We start from the raw sequence: 13,408 nt of genomic DNA, 5'->3' as shown, positions 1-13,408 counted from the left end.
AATCGGTCGAAATGAGGTTCCTCCGTAGGGTGACTGGGCTCAGCCTTAGAGACAGGGGGGGAGCTCAGACAGCCTTAGAGACAGGGGGAGGAGCTCACACAGCCTGAGAGACAGGGGGAGTATCTCAGACAGCCTGAGAGACAGGGGGAGGAGCTCAGACAGCCTGAGAGACAGGGGAGGAGCTCAGGCAGCCTGAGAGACAGGGGAGGAGCTCAGACAGCCTGAGAGACAGGGAGGAGCTCCGACAGCGTTAGAGACAGGGGGAGGAGCTCAGTCAGCCTTAGAGACAGGGGGAGGACCTCAGACAGCCTGAGAGACAGGGGGAGGATCTCAGACAGCCTGAGAGACAGGGGGAGGAGCTCAGACAGCCTGAGAGACAGGGGAGGAGCTCAGACAGCCTGAGAGACGGGGAGGAGCTCAGACACTGTTAGAGATAGGGGGAGGAGCTCAGACAGCGTTAGAGACAGGGGGAGGAGCTCAGTCAGCCTTAGAGACAGGGGGAGGAGCTCAGACAGCCTAAAGGACAGGGGGAGGAGCTCAGACAGCGTTAGAGACAGGGGGAGGAGCTCAGACAGCCTTAGAGACAGGGGGAAGAGCTCAGACAGCGTTAGAGACAGGGGGAGGATCTCAGACAGCCTGAGAGACAGGGGGAGGAGCTCAGACAGCCTGAGAGACAGGGTAGGAGCTCAGACAGCGTTAGAGACAGGGGGAGGAGCTCAGTCAGCCTTAGAGACAGGGGGAGGATCTCAGACAGCCTGAGAGACAGGGGGAGGAGCTCAGTGAGCCTTAGAGACAGGGGGAGGAGCTCAGTCAGCCTTAGAGACAGGGGGAGGAGCTCAGACTGCTTTAGAGACAGGGTAGTAATTAGTGGCTTAATTACTGTGGGTTTTATCTTTTCTTGGTAGTGACAACTGGTTACTGCTTTGTATTTCATGTGGTGCTGCAGAAAAGAACAAACGGCGCCCTCCTCAGGCGTATGCCATCTTAGCAGGCTCTGAGCCACTTACCTTCACCAACATCTTCCCCTACTGGGAGCGGGACATCACCACTCAGGTAAGAGACCTGAGCTAAAATCTCATTCCAAAAAATACACAGACACACACACAGATTCCTGGTGTTATTAGAGAGATTATTTCCCACAGATTCACTTATTACCACGGTAAAATTTGATGACAAGTGTTACAATCCACCTGCTGTGAAGTAAAATGTGTTTTGCGTAAACCCTTAAGTGTTAAATCAGAAGATCCTGAATATTATAGGAGGAACATTCAGAATAAATGTGTTAGTATTTGCTGGCAAGATTACTTGCATGTTCTTGTAGGCAAATGTAAAAACACTTTTTCCATCCAAGCTATTAACACCTGGACTAAATACTGTAGATAAATGTTCACAAACCCGTACCTCAAATCACGCAATCTGATTGGTTTATAGTTGTGATATATTAACCATATACCACAGCTATGACATCAAATTCCTTTGCCACATCTGAGAAAAAAATGAAATTCTAACAAACTACGATTTCAAAGTCATCATAATGGACCGTTTCACAATAAAAGGATCTATGGTTATTGTATCTGTTTTGCATGGGGCCAAACAACGCCCATTAGCTGTGATATAACCATATATCATAGCCTGCCATGAGTTATTGTGTAAATATATATATGTGTGTGTTCATGTTTGTGTATGTGTTCATGTTTGTGTGTGTGTGTCTTCATGTTTGTGTGTGTTCGGACCTGCCTGTGTCTGTTCAGGGGGAAACTGCAACAAGGAACAAGGTGACCCTGGTGCAAGATGTGCTGTCGAGGCTAAATAAGGATGAGTACTCCATAGAGGAGCTAACCTCCAAGCCCTTGCCTGAGGGAGTGGACCCCTTGAACCTGGAGATCTACCTCTCAGACCAGGACTTCAAGGTAAACAAACACTTAAAAACTAACACCAAAACCTCTAGACACATCTCTTCTGCTCTTGATATTGATGATTTTTTGCAAAAGGGTTATTCTCTATCATTTTGGGGGAATTTAGATTAATGTGGAAGGTAGGCAAAAAATATGAATAATAAGAATATATTAAGTTGTATACTTTGTATTGCATTAATTACATGTTTTAATTCCAAAGAAAATGCATTGTAAGTTCAATATTCAAATCAAATTGTACTTAATTGTTTCTGGTTTGGATGTTTTTTGTTTTTTTTAGGATGGTTCTGTAATAGCTAAATTCCTATCCTGAGATAATAAAGGATTTTGTCTGAAATGGAGTTAGGAAGTATGTTTCTACTACACCAAAATCCTAATTGTCATCCTAAACTGAGATAAGATTTCAGACTTAGGCCGTGTTCACACGTCTTTTTTGTTGTTGAAAAAAGCGCCTTTTGAGAACCTCCTGCCTCTTCAGAAAAGCGTTGGGTGACGTCAAGCGCCTTTCTGACGAGAATTTTTGTAACCTGAACGGGAATCATACATTCTAGCGATACATTAATATCCGTTATTTTCTGTTGGTTACTTATCGACAGCTAGCCACTATGGCCAATAAAATTCAATTACTTGCTTTAGCTTTGGCGTTTGAGGAGCCATAGCCTGGTAACTAAGGTAGAAGGTTACTAGGGAAGGTACACTCGTACCTACTCTCCTCGTCCTGATTGGTCAGCTGTCAAAAAGGCGCTTGACGTCACCCAGCGCTTTTCTGAAAAGTTGAGAACATTTTACTCAAAAAGGCGACAGGCTTTTTTTAGAAGTTTTTAGAAGGCGGAAGCTTTTTTTAACAGGCGTCCGCCTTTTTCCTTTCCCATAGGGTTGCATGTAAAAATATGAATTCCCCTAGCCTGCCTATGGTACCCCAGTGGCTATAAATTGCGATAGGTGTAAAACAAGCCCTGGGTATCCTGCTTAGGGTTGGGTACCAAAAGCCGGTTCCACTATGGAACCGGTTTCTACGCAACTGGTAGGAATCAGACCGGATTAGAATGCAAATTTTGGTTCCTCATTTCGGTTCCACTTAATGTGTCGACTGGAATATTTTCCCTTTGTCACTCCAAAACGGACGTTAAAGTATCACACTTTCTCTGTAGTCTGCCTTTAGCTAGCTTCCGTAAATGTAGGCTACTTTTAAAATGTCACATTTTCGCACTGGGCTCAGCAAAACGAAAGTAAAAGCATAAACCATTCACTGCACGTGATCGCTAGCTAGCTTTTAGGGCATTTAAAATGTCTAGCCTAAAAAAAGACAGATACTAGCCTAAGACAAGACCTATACTAACCTAAGACAAACTTACCTGTGTGTACAGGCCTCTTCGACACCATCTCAGAGTTTTTTCCTGTGCAGGACATGCCATAAGTTAGGAGAGGTGTTGTATCTTGCCAGAGAAGGCAAATATGGTAATTATTCTGCAAAAGAACTGCTAAAGTTTGAAGCTGGTTTAGTTAGCATACCAACTCAACATTTATTTTGTTGTTATTTGTTAATAGGGTAACTGTTATTTATTGTTAAATTATTGTAGTTGTGTGTTAGGTGACTGAGGTTTACTTATTATATATTTAAGTAAGGTACTTTAAAAGTTAATATTTTGTTCAATTTTAATATTTAGTAATAAAAAAACTCTAGAAAAGAGCCTTTCTTTTATGTCATTTTTCAGTTTTACAAGAATCTGAATCGTTTAGGTATCGGAATTGTAAAAATCCAAACAATACCCAACCCTAATCCTGCGCCGACTTTGAGAGAATGAAAGCTCAGCTGGGCTGATTTGGAATTTTTCCCTTATGTCGTCATAAGGGGAAAGGTTTACCTCCCCGTTCTCTGCTTTGCCTGCCCAGAGAATTTGGCCAGCCAATGAGAAAATTAGCAACGACTGTGCAAGTGCGATATTGGTTTTTCCTCGAGAGACATCATGGCTTGCAAATGACGGAAGCATGGCAGTTAGCCCTGCTGAGCATTCGACAAAAGTTAGAAATGAAATAATACAAATGCATAGATTAGGGTACAACATGTGGTTAATATCAGGGTATCCTAGTGAACACAGTTGGATCAGTAATCTGGAATGCATCACAGGGTTTCCCACAGAAAATGTTTTATTTAAGGTGGTAGGGTTTTCCGTCAGGGGGGGGGGGGGTTGACTGGGGTTTGTACGATAGACTAACGCATTATGCAGAGAAGGGACGGCTTGGAATGAAAGGGAGCAAACAGCAGTGTTTCCTGTAGGATTTTTTCTAGGAGTGGGGGCAGGTCTGTCCGAAACCCCTTGATTTGTCACATCAGAATTTTTATTTGGGGCACGAAAGTCTTGAAATTTGAGTGAGAATGTCGCCCGGTAGATCGCATAAGTATTAGGCGGCAGCCATGTCTTCATGTCATGTCACAAAGTTAATAATTTAACTGTTTTACAGTCAAATCTACACCAAAAATGTCGAGCAGGGAAGCTTTTAAGAGATATGTGAATTCAGCTTTTTGCACCTAACATACAAACCTGAGCAAAGGCAGCAATCGCTATCAAATCAACAGACGTGCAATTTACTGTAGCCACAGGGAAAAAATACAAACAACGAAAATCACCAGTTAACTTTATTTAAATTAGCAAGAACTATAGACTAATACAATAACAGGTTTAAATGAACCGGCCATATAAGTCATACGATTTACGCTACAGTTCTCAAGGACTCACACTCGCAATCTCAACTGCGGTGTGAAGCGCGTGTCCGTGCTATACTCCGACAGGCAGTCTAACAATCACTGCTGATAGACGGCCTAAAATTTAGTACAGCCCTATTTCTGATACCGTGGCAGCAGAAATTCAACATAGAGGAAACACTAAACAGGACAGAGTAACACGGCATTAATAAAATTTAAAAAAGAACAACGTAGTTAAGGCGGCAGGCGTGTGTTGCTTAGGCGGCCGCCTTAACTGGAAAGTGCTGCGGTAAACCCTGCATCACACTTCCCAGGCACCACCAAGAAAAGACTTCCTCAAAATTCCATGGTCAAACAAGAAGGACTTTACATTTTATTCACTTGCAGATGCTTTTATTCAAAGCGACATTCAATTACATATGGAAAGTACAGAAGGTGATCAGGGATCATCTAGTGAATAGTCCTAACAGTATTTGGTGATTAGGATCAGGGAACAGACTATTATTTACCAGGCACAGCGCAAGAGCTACAATATGTGACACGGTCCAGTCAAAAGGGGACGTTGTCGGAATCCGCTAGAAGTAAAAAAAACACAAAATATTTTTTTTTTCTTGTTTACCTAAGCTTCCACTTAATTTGTAGGTGCGTGATGTGATTGCATTTGCATCACGGTCCTGCCGTATGTAGGCTATGTTTGTCTGTACAAAGTACAATCCCATCCCCCCGTCCTAATCAAGTAGTGAATCGGCAGATTTGGTCTTGAGTCAAGTACCCTTAAATATTATGTTTCACAAGTAGTTGTCAACTTTTAAGCTTGCCTTCTGTTTCTTCGGCATACATTTTTGTAATATGTTTGTTTTAGCCTACATCCACAGACTAAATAGAATGAATAGGCTAATCTTGGGCATTGTATTGTACACAGGATTATATTTTGTTTGTTTGACCTGGCATACCGGTCAGGCTGTTTTTGGAAGATGCGATTTGCTCCAACAACTTAACACATATAGTGTACAATGCTATGTAGTCAGTGCAAATATTGTTCACTTTTTCTTTCGCAGACTGATATATATATTTTTGGACCATTTCATCTCTGGTAGAAAGAATGAAACAAAATACAGGGAAACACTATAAGAGTTGGCTCTTAATCAGACACTATAGTCAGATGGCTGAGCAGTGAGGGAGTCGGGCTAGTAATCAGAAGGTTGCCAGATCGATTCCCCGCTGTGCCAAATGACGTTGTGTCTTTGAATTGAATTGATGTTTATTGGCCATGAAAGTTTGCACAGACACAGAATTTACTTTGGCTGGAGAGCCTACCTAGGCAGCCATCAGAGGCGCCCACCAGAAAGATTACAGCAAAGCATAACATGAGGAGAGAGGAGGAGAGAAAAAGGCAACCCCCATACAATGCTCCTAGAGGAGTACAGTATGGGAACAGGCAAAAACCTCAGCACATAAGCCCACAACATTAACAACACAACATTACAAACACTTGCAATGGGAAAGGGCGGTGGGGTAGACCAGCAGCATCTGGTCCTGCGACCGTAATAGGCGCTGGACACAGACCCGCCAGCCACCCAGGGAAAAGCAGTCGAAGGCGTTGGATGGGGGTGGGGGGGTGGTGGTATCTGTAGTAGGTGAAAGTGTGTGTGAGTAGGTCTGGGTTGGCGCCCTCGACCTAGGCCACAATCAGTTCGAGTCTCTCTATGCAGATAGTGTTGGCAAGGAGACGTCCTTGGTCATGACCCGGGTAGAGACCAAGCCACAGATGTTGATGGTGAGGAAGTGGGAAGGGAAGAGCAAGATAGTCTCGCTTCAGCGCTCTCCAGGGGAGTTGTTTTCCAGCAACGGCCTTGGCCAAGGCCTGAGCTGGTTACGGGGCCGAAAGTAGATAAGATTGGTGTAGATGTTTAGACGAGTAGACGCGACTCAATTTTAACGTCCACCTATCAGGAAGGCCTCCAGATCCTCCAACCTTCTTTGCTGAGCCGCGAACTTATCCCTGTTGTACTCCCTATTCTGCTGTAAGTTCACAGTCAGTGCTCCAACGGCTCTGCCCACCGTCTCAATCAGGTCGGGCAGCCTAAGGGGGCTTTTGATGGCTGCAGCCGTTTCCTTGACTTTCCGATATACAAGCCAACCGCCTAATCCACACAGCAGAAAGCCTGTAATCATGGTTCCGAAAATCCTCAACGGAAAGCGCCGCTAGACACACGACACGCCAATTGTCCCACGCGTCCATCGTGTAGCCAGCTGCAAACGTCCCGTCCAGACATTTGGGTTCCCCCGAACCCGAGCTTCTCTCGAGAAGATGGTGTCAATTGCATTGAAAGACCAGCTAATTAATTCCATGCTTCCAGTTTCGGAGAGTGATGATGAGAGTGTATCTTGAGACAGACAAGACAGAGCGAAGCAGGGAAGGTCAGGGAGGGGGGGAGAGAAAAATGCGACCGCCTTCGCCGAGAGCCAAGAGGGAAGTTTGGGCAAGGCACTTTACCCTACTTGCCTCGGGGGGGAATGTCCCTGTACTTACTGTAAGTCGCTCTGGATAAGAGCGTCTGCTAAATGACTAAATGTAAATGTAAATAAGACAACCTGCATCAGTCCGACACATATTTGAAGCATTGTGAAGTATATAAATATGCTATATAAATTGCGGCCCATATACCTAAACAGCCTGGTGCAAATTTGCCAAAAGGAATGAGTCAAAATCCCTCTGTGACACTGGTACAAAGCTGTTAAAGCAAAAAGGTGGCTCTGCCTAATGTAAATGTGAATAATGTGTAAAGGTTGAAAATGTATGCTAGTGTAGGGGGTTAAATATTGGCTGGGAGATGGGAAACTGAACAGTGTATTAGCATTAACCAAATTATATCAATACCTAGTATCGAAATATCGAAAGCAAGATGGGAGGAAGGATTACAAGGACAAGCCAGAGCTGAGGAGAAGGTCTCAGGAGATCAAGAATCCACAGAACAATGCTTCACATTTACCTTTATACACAAGGACAACCAATCAGACCACTTGACCCTTACTTATCCCTGGTACTGACCTTCCGAGCAGTGAACGGGACTGCACCCGACTACATCAAGTCTCTCTTGCAGCCTTGCACCCCCACCCGCCACCTACGGTCTTCTTCAGACAACCGCCTGGTGGTCCCACCGCTCAAGACCGCCCGGTCCCAACACAAGCTCTTCTCCTGCCTGGCCCCCCAGTGGTGGAATCACCTCCCCACCTCCATCAGAGACACAGACTGCCTCTCCACCTTCAAGAGAAGGCTCAAGACGCACTTGTTCCGGGAGTACAACGGTACTTTGGAATGGTTTGTTGAACCCAACGCTAGTTTCCTCAAGGATCACAATGACTCTTGCTTAGACTGATGCTCTTGTTGGTTAGTTGTAGCTGATTTAAACTGTTGTATTATATTTAATCCTATTTTTATTGCTTTCCTACAGGTACACTTGCACTTAGAGATTCATGTTGTGTAATTGTAATTTGCTTAACTACATGCTCTTATGGTTTCTTCCCTTTAGCACTTATTTTTGGTTGTTCACAATGTGTACTTCTGTTTTTGGCTACCTGCAATGCTTTGGGGCTGTCTTGTTGTTATTATCAGTGACCTATGCACTTTGTAAAGCTCTCTCTTGGAAGTCGCTTTGGATAAAAGCGTCTGCTAAATGAATAAATGTAATGTAAATGTAATGTATCAACATATGACTAGCAAGGCTACAGTAAGTTACACAATGGGGTGTGAGAGCCATCAAGTAGAAAGTCCGTCCGGAACTCCAGACTTTAGCAAATGAGAGGTGGGGGCAGGTTGACACCCGCCCTTACACAAGCAAGCAAGATATATAACATACTAATGAGTTTTTGTTGTGTTTTAAAATAACATTTCTAACACAAAATATTCTGAACAAATGTACTACAGTAATTATCATGTCTCATTGTATGTCATACAGTGCATCCAGAAAGTATTCACAGCACTTAACTTTTTCCACGTTATGTTACAGCTGTATTCCAAACTGGATTAAATTAATTATTTCCTCACAATTCTACACACAATACCGCATAATGATAACATGATTTTTTTGTTGTTGACATTTTTGCAAATTTAAAAGAAGAAACAAATAACATGTACATGTCATGACACTCAAAATGTAACTCAGGTGCACCCTGTTTCCACTGATCATCCTTGAGATGTTTCTAAAACTTGATTGGAGTCCACCTGTGATAAATTCAGTTGATTGGACATTATTTGGAAAGGCACACACCAGTCTATATAAGGCCCCGCAGTCGACAGTGCATGTCAGAGCACAAATCAAGCCATGAAATCAAAGGAATTGTCTGTAGACCACCGAGACAAGATTATATCAAGGCACAGTTCTGGGGAAGGGTACAGAAACATTTCTGCAGCATTGAAGGTCCCATGAGCGCAATGGCCTCCATCATCCGTAAATGGAAGAAGTTTGGAACCACCAGAAGTCTTCCTAGAGTTGCCGCCCGGCCAACGATTGGGGGAGAAAGGCCTTAGTCAGGGAGGTGACCAAGAAACCGATGGTTAATCTGACTGAGCTCCAGCGTTGTTCTGTGAAGAGAGGAGAACCTTCCAGAAGGATAACCATCTCTGCAGCACTCCACCAAACAGGCCTGTATTGTAGAGTGGCCAGACGGAAGCCATTCCTCAGTAAAAGGCACATGACAGCCTGCCTGGAGTTTGCCAAAAGGCACCTGAAGGACTCTCAGACCATGAGAAACTAAATTCTCTGGTCTGATGAAACAAAGATTTAACTCTTTGGCCTGAATGCCAAGCATCGTGTCTGGAGGAAACCAGGCACCGCTCATCACATGGCCAATACCCTCTCTACACTGAAGCATGGTGGTGGCAGCATCATGCTGTGGGGATTTTTTTCAGCGGCATGAACTGGGAGACCAGTCAGGATTGAGGGAAAGATGAATGCAGCAATATACAGATACATCCTTGATTAAAACCTGCTCCAGAGTGCTCTGGACCTCTGACAGGTGTGAAGGTTCATCTTCCAGCAGGACAACGACCCTAAGCACACAGCCTAGATAACAAAGGAGTGGCTTCGGGACAACTCTGTGAATGTCCTTGACAGGCCTAGTCAGAGCCCCGACATGAACCCAATTAAACGTCCCTGGAGAGATCTGAAAATGTCTGTGTACCGACTCCAACCTGATGGAGCTTGAGAGGTCCTGCAAAGAAGAATGGGAGAAACTGCCCAAAAATAGGTGTGCCAAGCTTGTAGCGTCATACTCAAAAAGACTTGAGGCTGTAATTGCTACCCAAGGTGCTTGAACAAAGTATTGAGCAAAGGCTGTGAATTCTGTACATTTAGTTATTTAGCAGATGCTTTTATCCAGAGCGACTTACAGTAAGTACAAGGACATTCCCCCAGAAGCAAGTAGGGTGAAGTGCCTTGCCCAAGGACACAACGTCATTTAGCACGGTCGGAAATTGAACCGGCAACCTTCTGATTAATAGCCCAATTCTCTAACCGCTCACCCTTATGTAGATGTTATATTTTCTTTCCTAATTCTTGCAAATCTACTACAAATATAGAAGGAAGAAAAAAGAATAAATATTGGAATAAGGCATGAACATAACAAAATGTGTGAAAAGCGCTGTGAATACTTTCCCGATGCACCATAGATAAAAAAAAGTTTGAATGGTTCTGACAGTAATTATTTGTTCAAATTAATTTATTGCAGGATCTTTTGGAAATGAGTCGTGTCGAATTTTCTGCCCTGCCAAACTGGAAACAAAAGAACCTGAAGAAGAGCAAGGGTCTTTTCTAAAAGTTAGTTAAGACAACCTTTTTATATTTAGTACTTTTTGTATTAAGTCATGTTTTTTTCATTTTAAAGAGCAATAATATGATTAAGTATCAAAGCTAACTGGTTCTTTCATTTAAAGTGTATATTCAAAGATGGACATTTTGTAGATTTCTTTTAAACATAAATGCATAATAGCCTATTCAGTATGGACAGTTTTACTTGTATTGGTCAGATATAGCTCAAACTATGTAACCACTGAATTATAAATATGTATTATACAGTTTGTATTATATGATGAATTTGATCAAATAAAAGTCTTTCTTAAGGACATTTCAAAAACGGACTTTATGTGGTGTGTTTTGTGAAAAGCCTCGGAAGAAAGGAAATGACTTCACGGTAGGTTTGTTTGATATTTTCTTCGAAATGGTGTTTCAACCTGGGATGTAAACAATTAGAGAGTTTACCTGGCCAAGCACTACTGTAAAAGACTGTCAAACTGATCTATCTGCATCATTTTATTGAGTGGATGTTTAGTTTTTTTTTTTTTGTGTGTGTAAGGGATGATGCCAGGCTTCAGAATCTGAATCATGTTAGTGTACACAAAAAGGAACTTGCTTTGCTGGGTAGGTGCATAAAATAAACATACGTGCCAGAGCCTTCCATGGCCCACCGGCGGAATTCACGTTTTTAGAAGGCGCCGGGATGTACCCATAAAAAATGTGTAAAATATCAGAACGTATTGTGGTATTATATTCAACTTTTGACTTGGATTAGGTAAGGCTTCATGCTGAGGTCCCATTGTGTCCTCCAGCTAATACATCCCACCCTAAAGGCATCTTCAGGCATCTGTATGCAAAACTAAATTAAGGCGGAAATAAAAACTTTCCATTTCATTGTGTTCAAGCTTCTATTACTCCACAACCATGAATGCCCTCCAAATTTTTCAAGAACAGCTTTACATTTACTTTGGGTATGCTTATGCGTTGTAGGTGAATTTGACTGGATTGTTAAGAGGTTGGCTGCATCAAAATGTTGAAAATGTACAACAAGCTAACGATGAAAAAATAAGTTGACAAATAATAAATACTATTCTGTGGGATAGGCAAATGGCTGCAATGGTAAAGTGGAGTTGACGCGTGACTAGTTATTATTTTTCAGTACTAATCCACCTACTCTGGGTGGATAGAAGCAGAATCACACTAACAACCATTTTCAAAAGTAGTTTATAAAAAACAATCTTAGCTCTTTCTCTTGCATTCACACGGTGTGTTGTTTTCCCTCAGCTTTCTGTCTAGAGCTCTCTGTCACATACATTATCTCTCACACTGTCACTATTTCCTCTTTTTTTTATCTTACCTGCTGCAATGCTGCAAATTGACCTCTGGGGTGAATAAAGTACATGCTGCTGCTACTACCATAACCATTACTGGCTTTAGGGCCTGGACAAACTGTTCTGCATTTGAGGTTTCAAACTTTATGAAGGTGCAGATCTTTTATTTCTGACTGGACTGACTGGGGAGTGAAGTTGTGATTGCACACTGTTGCAAAAAAAAAATTTGACCAACAGTATTCTGTCCGTGTCTGCTATGAGCTTGTGCTTCAATAGCGAAAAGTACCATATAATAAACAACTTACTAACCTCGACCGTTCGGCCATTATGGGAAATATCAAGCTTTGGATTTGGCGAATGGACTAACTATATTGTTATTTGATTCAGATGAATGTAACCACTATGTAGCCTATGATTAATTGTAAATTAAATGTGATGCAATCTGCCTCTGAGCCTGTGCGTGTGTCCTCGCCATCCTTATTGCTCTTTGAAAGATTTAAAAAATTGCCTTGTGTAACTGAAATGTATTGTTTGTTGCAGTGTTTCGGGGCATTTTCATACCTGTATTTCCTTGAACTACAGGAATGAAAGGTGAGTACTGATGAAATGTTGCAGTTGGCCCTTTGTTCGGTTTGTGTTTACATTGCAACTTTTAACAGCGGACTAAACCTTGTAAACAGTGTCTGTTTGTCCCCTCTGTCCCCCCCCCACACATTCCCTGTGGTGTGGGGGGTTTGAGCTGTCAGGACCTGCTTGGTCGTCGGTCTGCCAACGCTGAACCAGGTCGTCACCCGGAATCCAGTCTCCATGACGGCCAACAGCGAGTTTCCCGGTCCCATCCAACGTCTATAAAGCCGAACAATGGATTTTGGTGTTTCAAAACCCATTGACACTGTATGACTATGTTTAGCTTGTGTTCTGCTCCTCTCTCTTACCAACCGTCTCTGGAGGAGGGGATCCCTCTCTGAATTGCTCCTCCCAAGGTTTCTTCCATTTTTTCTCCCGGTGGGAGTTTTTCTGGGAGTTTTTCCTTGTCTTCCTTGAGGGTTTAGGTTGGTTGAGGGGCAGTTCTATGGGCGCATGTGAAGCCCTCTGTGACATGCTTGCGTGTAAAAAGGGCTATACAAATAAATTTGATTTGATTTGAACAAACTCCACACACTAGCAAACTGTTTTCTCATTGGTCCGATTTGAATGCGGCTATAAATAGGCTCTGTTGCTTTTTTTTAAGGCGTGGGGGTGCGTGAACCCAATCGGGATGTAGATAGGGGTGCGTGGCCTAAAAGGTTTAGGAACCGCTGCTCTAAAGTGAGGTAAGAGGGAGGATTGAACCACACTACCTTTTTAATCGTAGGACAGCGCTCTTACAATTAAGCCATAGTCAACCTAGTTGAAAATCTGAATGCTATTGGAACCTAAAAATAAAAATAATGACTGCAAAATAGTGAAGATGTTATGTTATAACAAGATTTATGATAACGTTTTTTATGTAAACAATTAACACATTACCTTTATTTAACAGGATGCACCTGAGTTAAATGTTGGAAAAAGCTGTGAATATTTATGAAGGCCTACATTTGATTTAGTAATTTTTTATGTTTAATAGATAGCAAAAATAACCTTTCTCATGTTATCATTATGGGGTATTGTGTGTAGAAGTTTGAG

At 42.6% G+C, this 13,408-nt stretch overlaps 1 protein-coding gene across 8 annotated transcripts in view; it reads left to right on the top strand.

Annotated features, from left to right (window-relative positions):
* The window catches only part of svild (supervillin d), a 106,451-nt gene extending 93,934 nt beyond the window's left edge, over positions 1–12,517 (top strand). For 7 of the 8 annotated variants that reach the window (XM_047032326.1, XM_047032327.1, XM_047032324.1 and 4 more), the window contains 3 exons: positions 947–1,053; positions 1,752–1,910; positions 10,348–10,752. In XM_047032326.1, the coding sequence (XP_046888282.1) occupies positions 947–1,053; positions 1,752–1,910; positions 10,348–10,434 (353 nt within the window). In that variant the 3' untranslated portion in view covers positions 10,435–10,752. Of the gene's footprint in view, positions 1–946; positions 1,054–1,751; positions 1,911–10,347; positions 10,753–12,283 lie in introns of those variants that run through there. The other variant, XM_047032330.1, reaches the window with a different exon arrangement.
* The last annotated feature ends 891 nt before the right edge of the window (positions 12,518–13,408 follow it).

Source organism: Hypomesus transpacificus, chromosome 13 (genome assembly GCF_021917145.1).
Source record: "Hypomesus transpacificus isolate Combined female chromosome 13, fHypTra1, whole genome shotgun sequence".
Taxonomy (NCBI): Eukaryota; Metazoa; Chordata; class Actinopteri; order Osmeriformes; family Osmeridae; genus Hypomesus; species Hypomesus transpacificus.
Note: the sequence above shows the minus strand (reverse complement) of the source record. Positions and strands in the feature narration are given on the sequence as shown.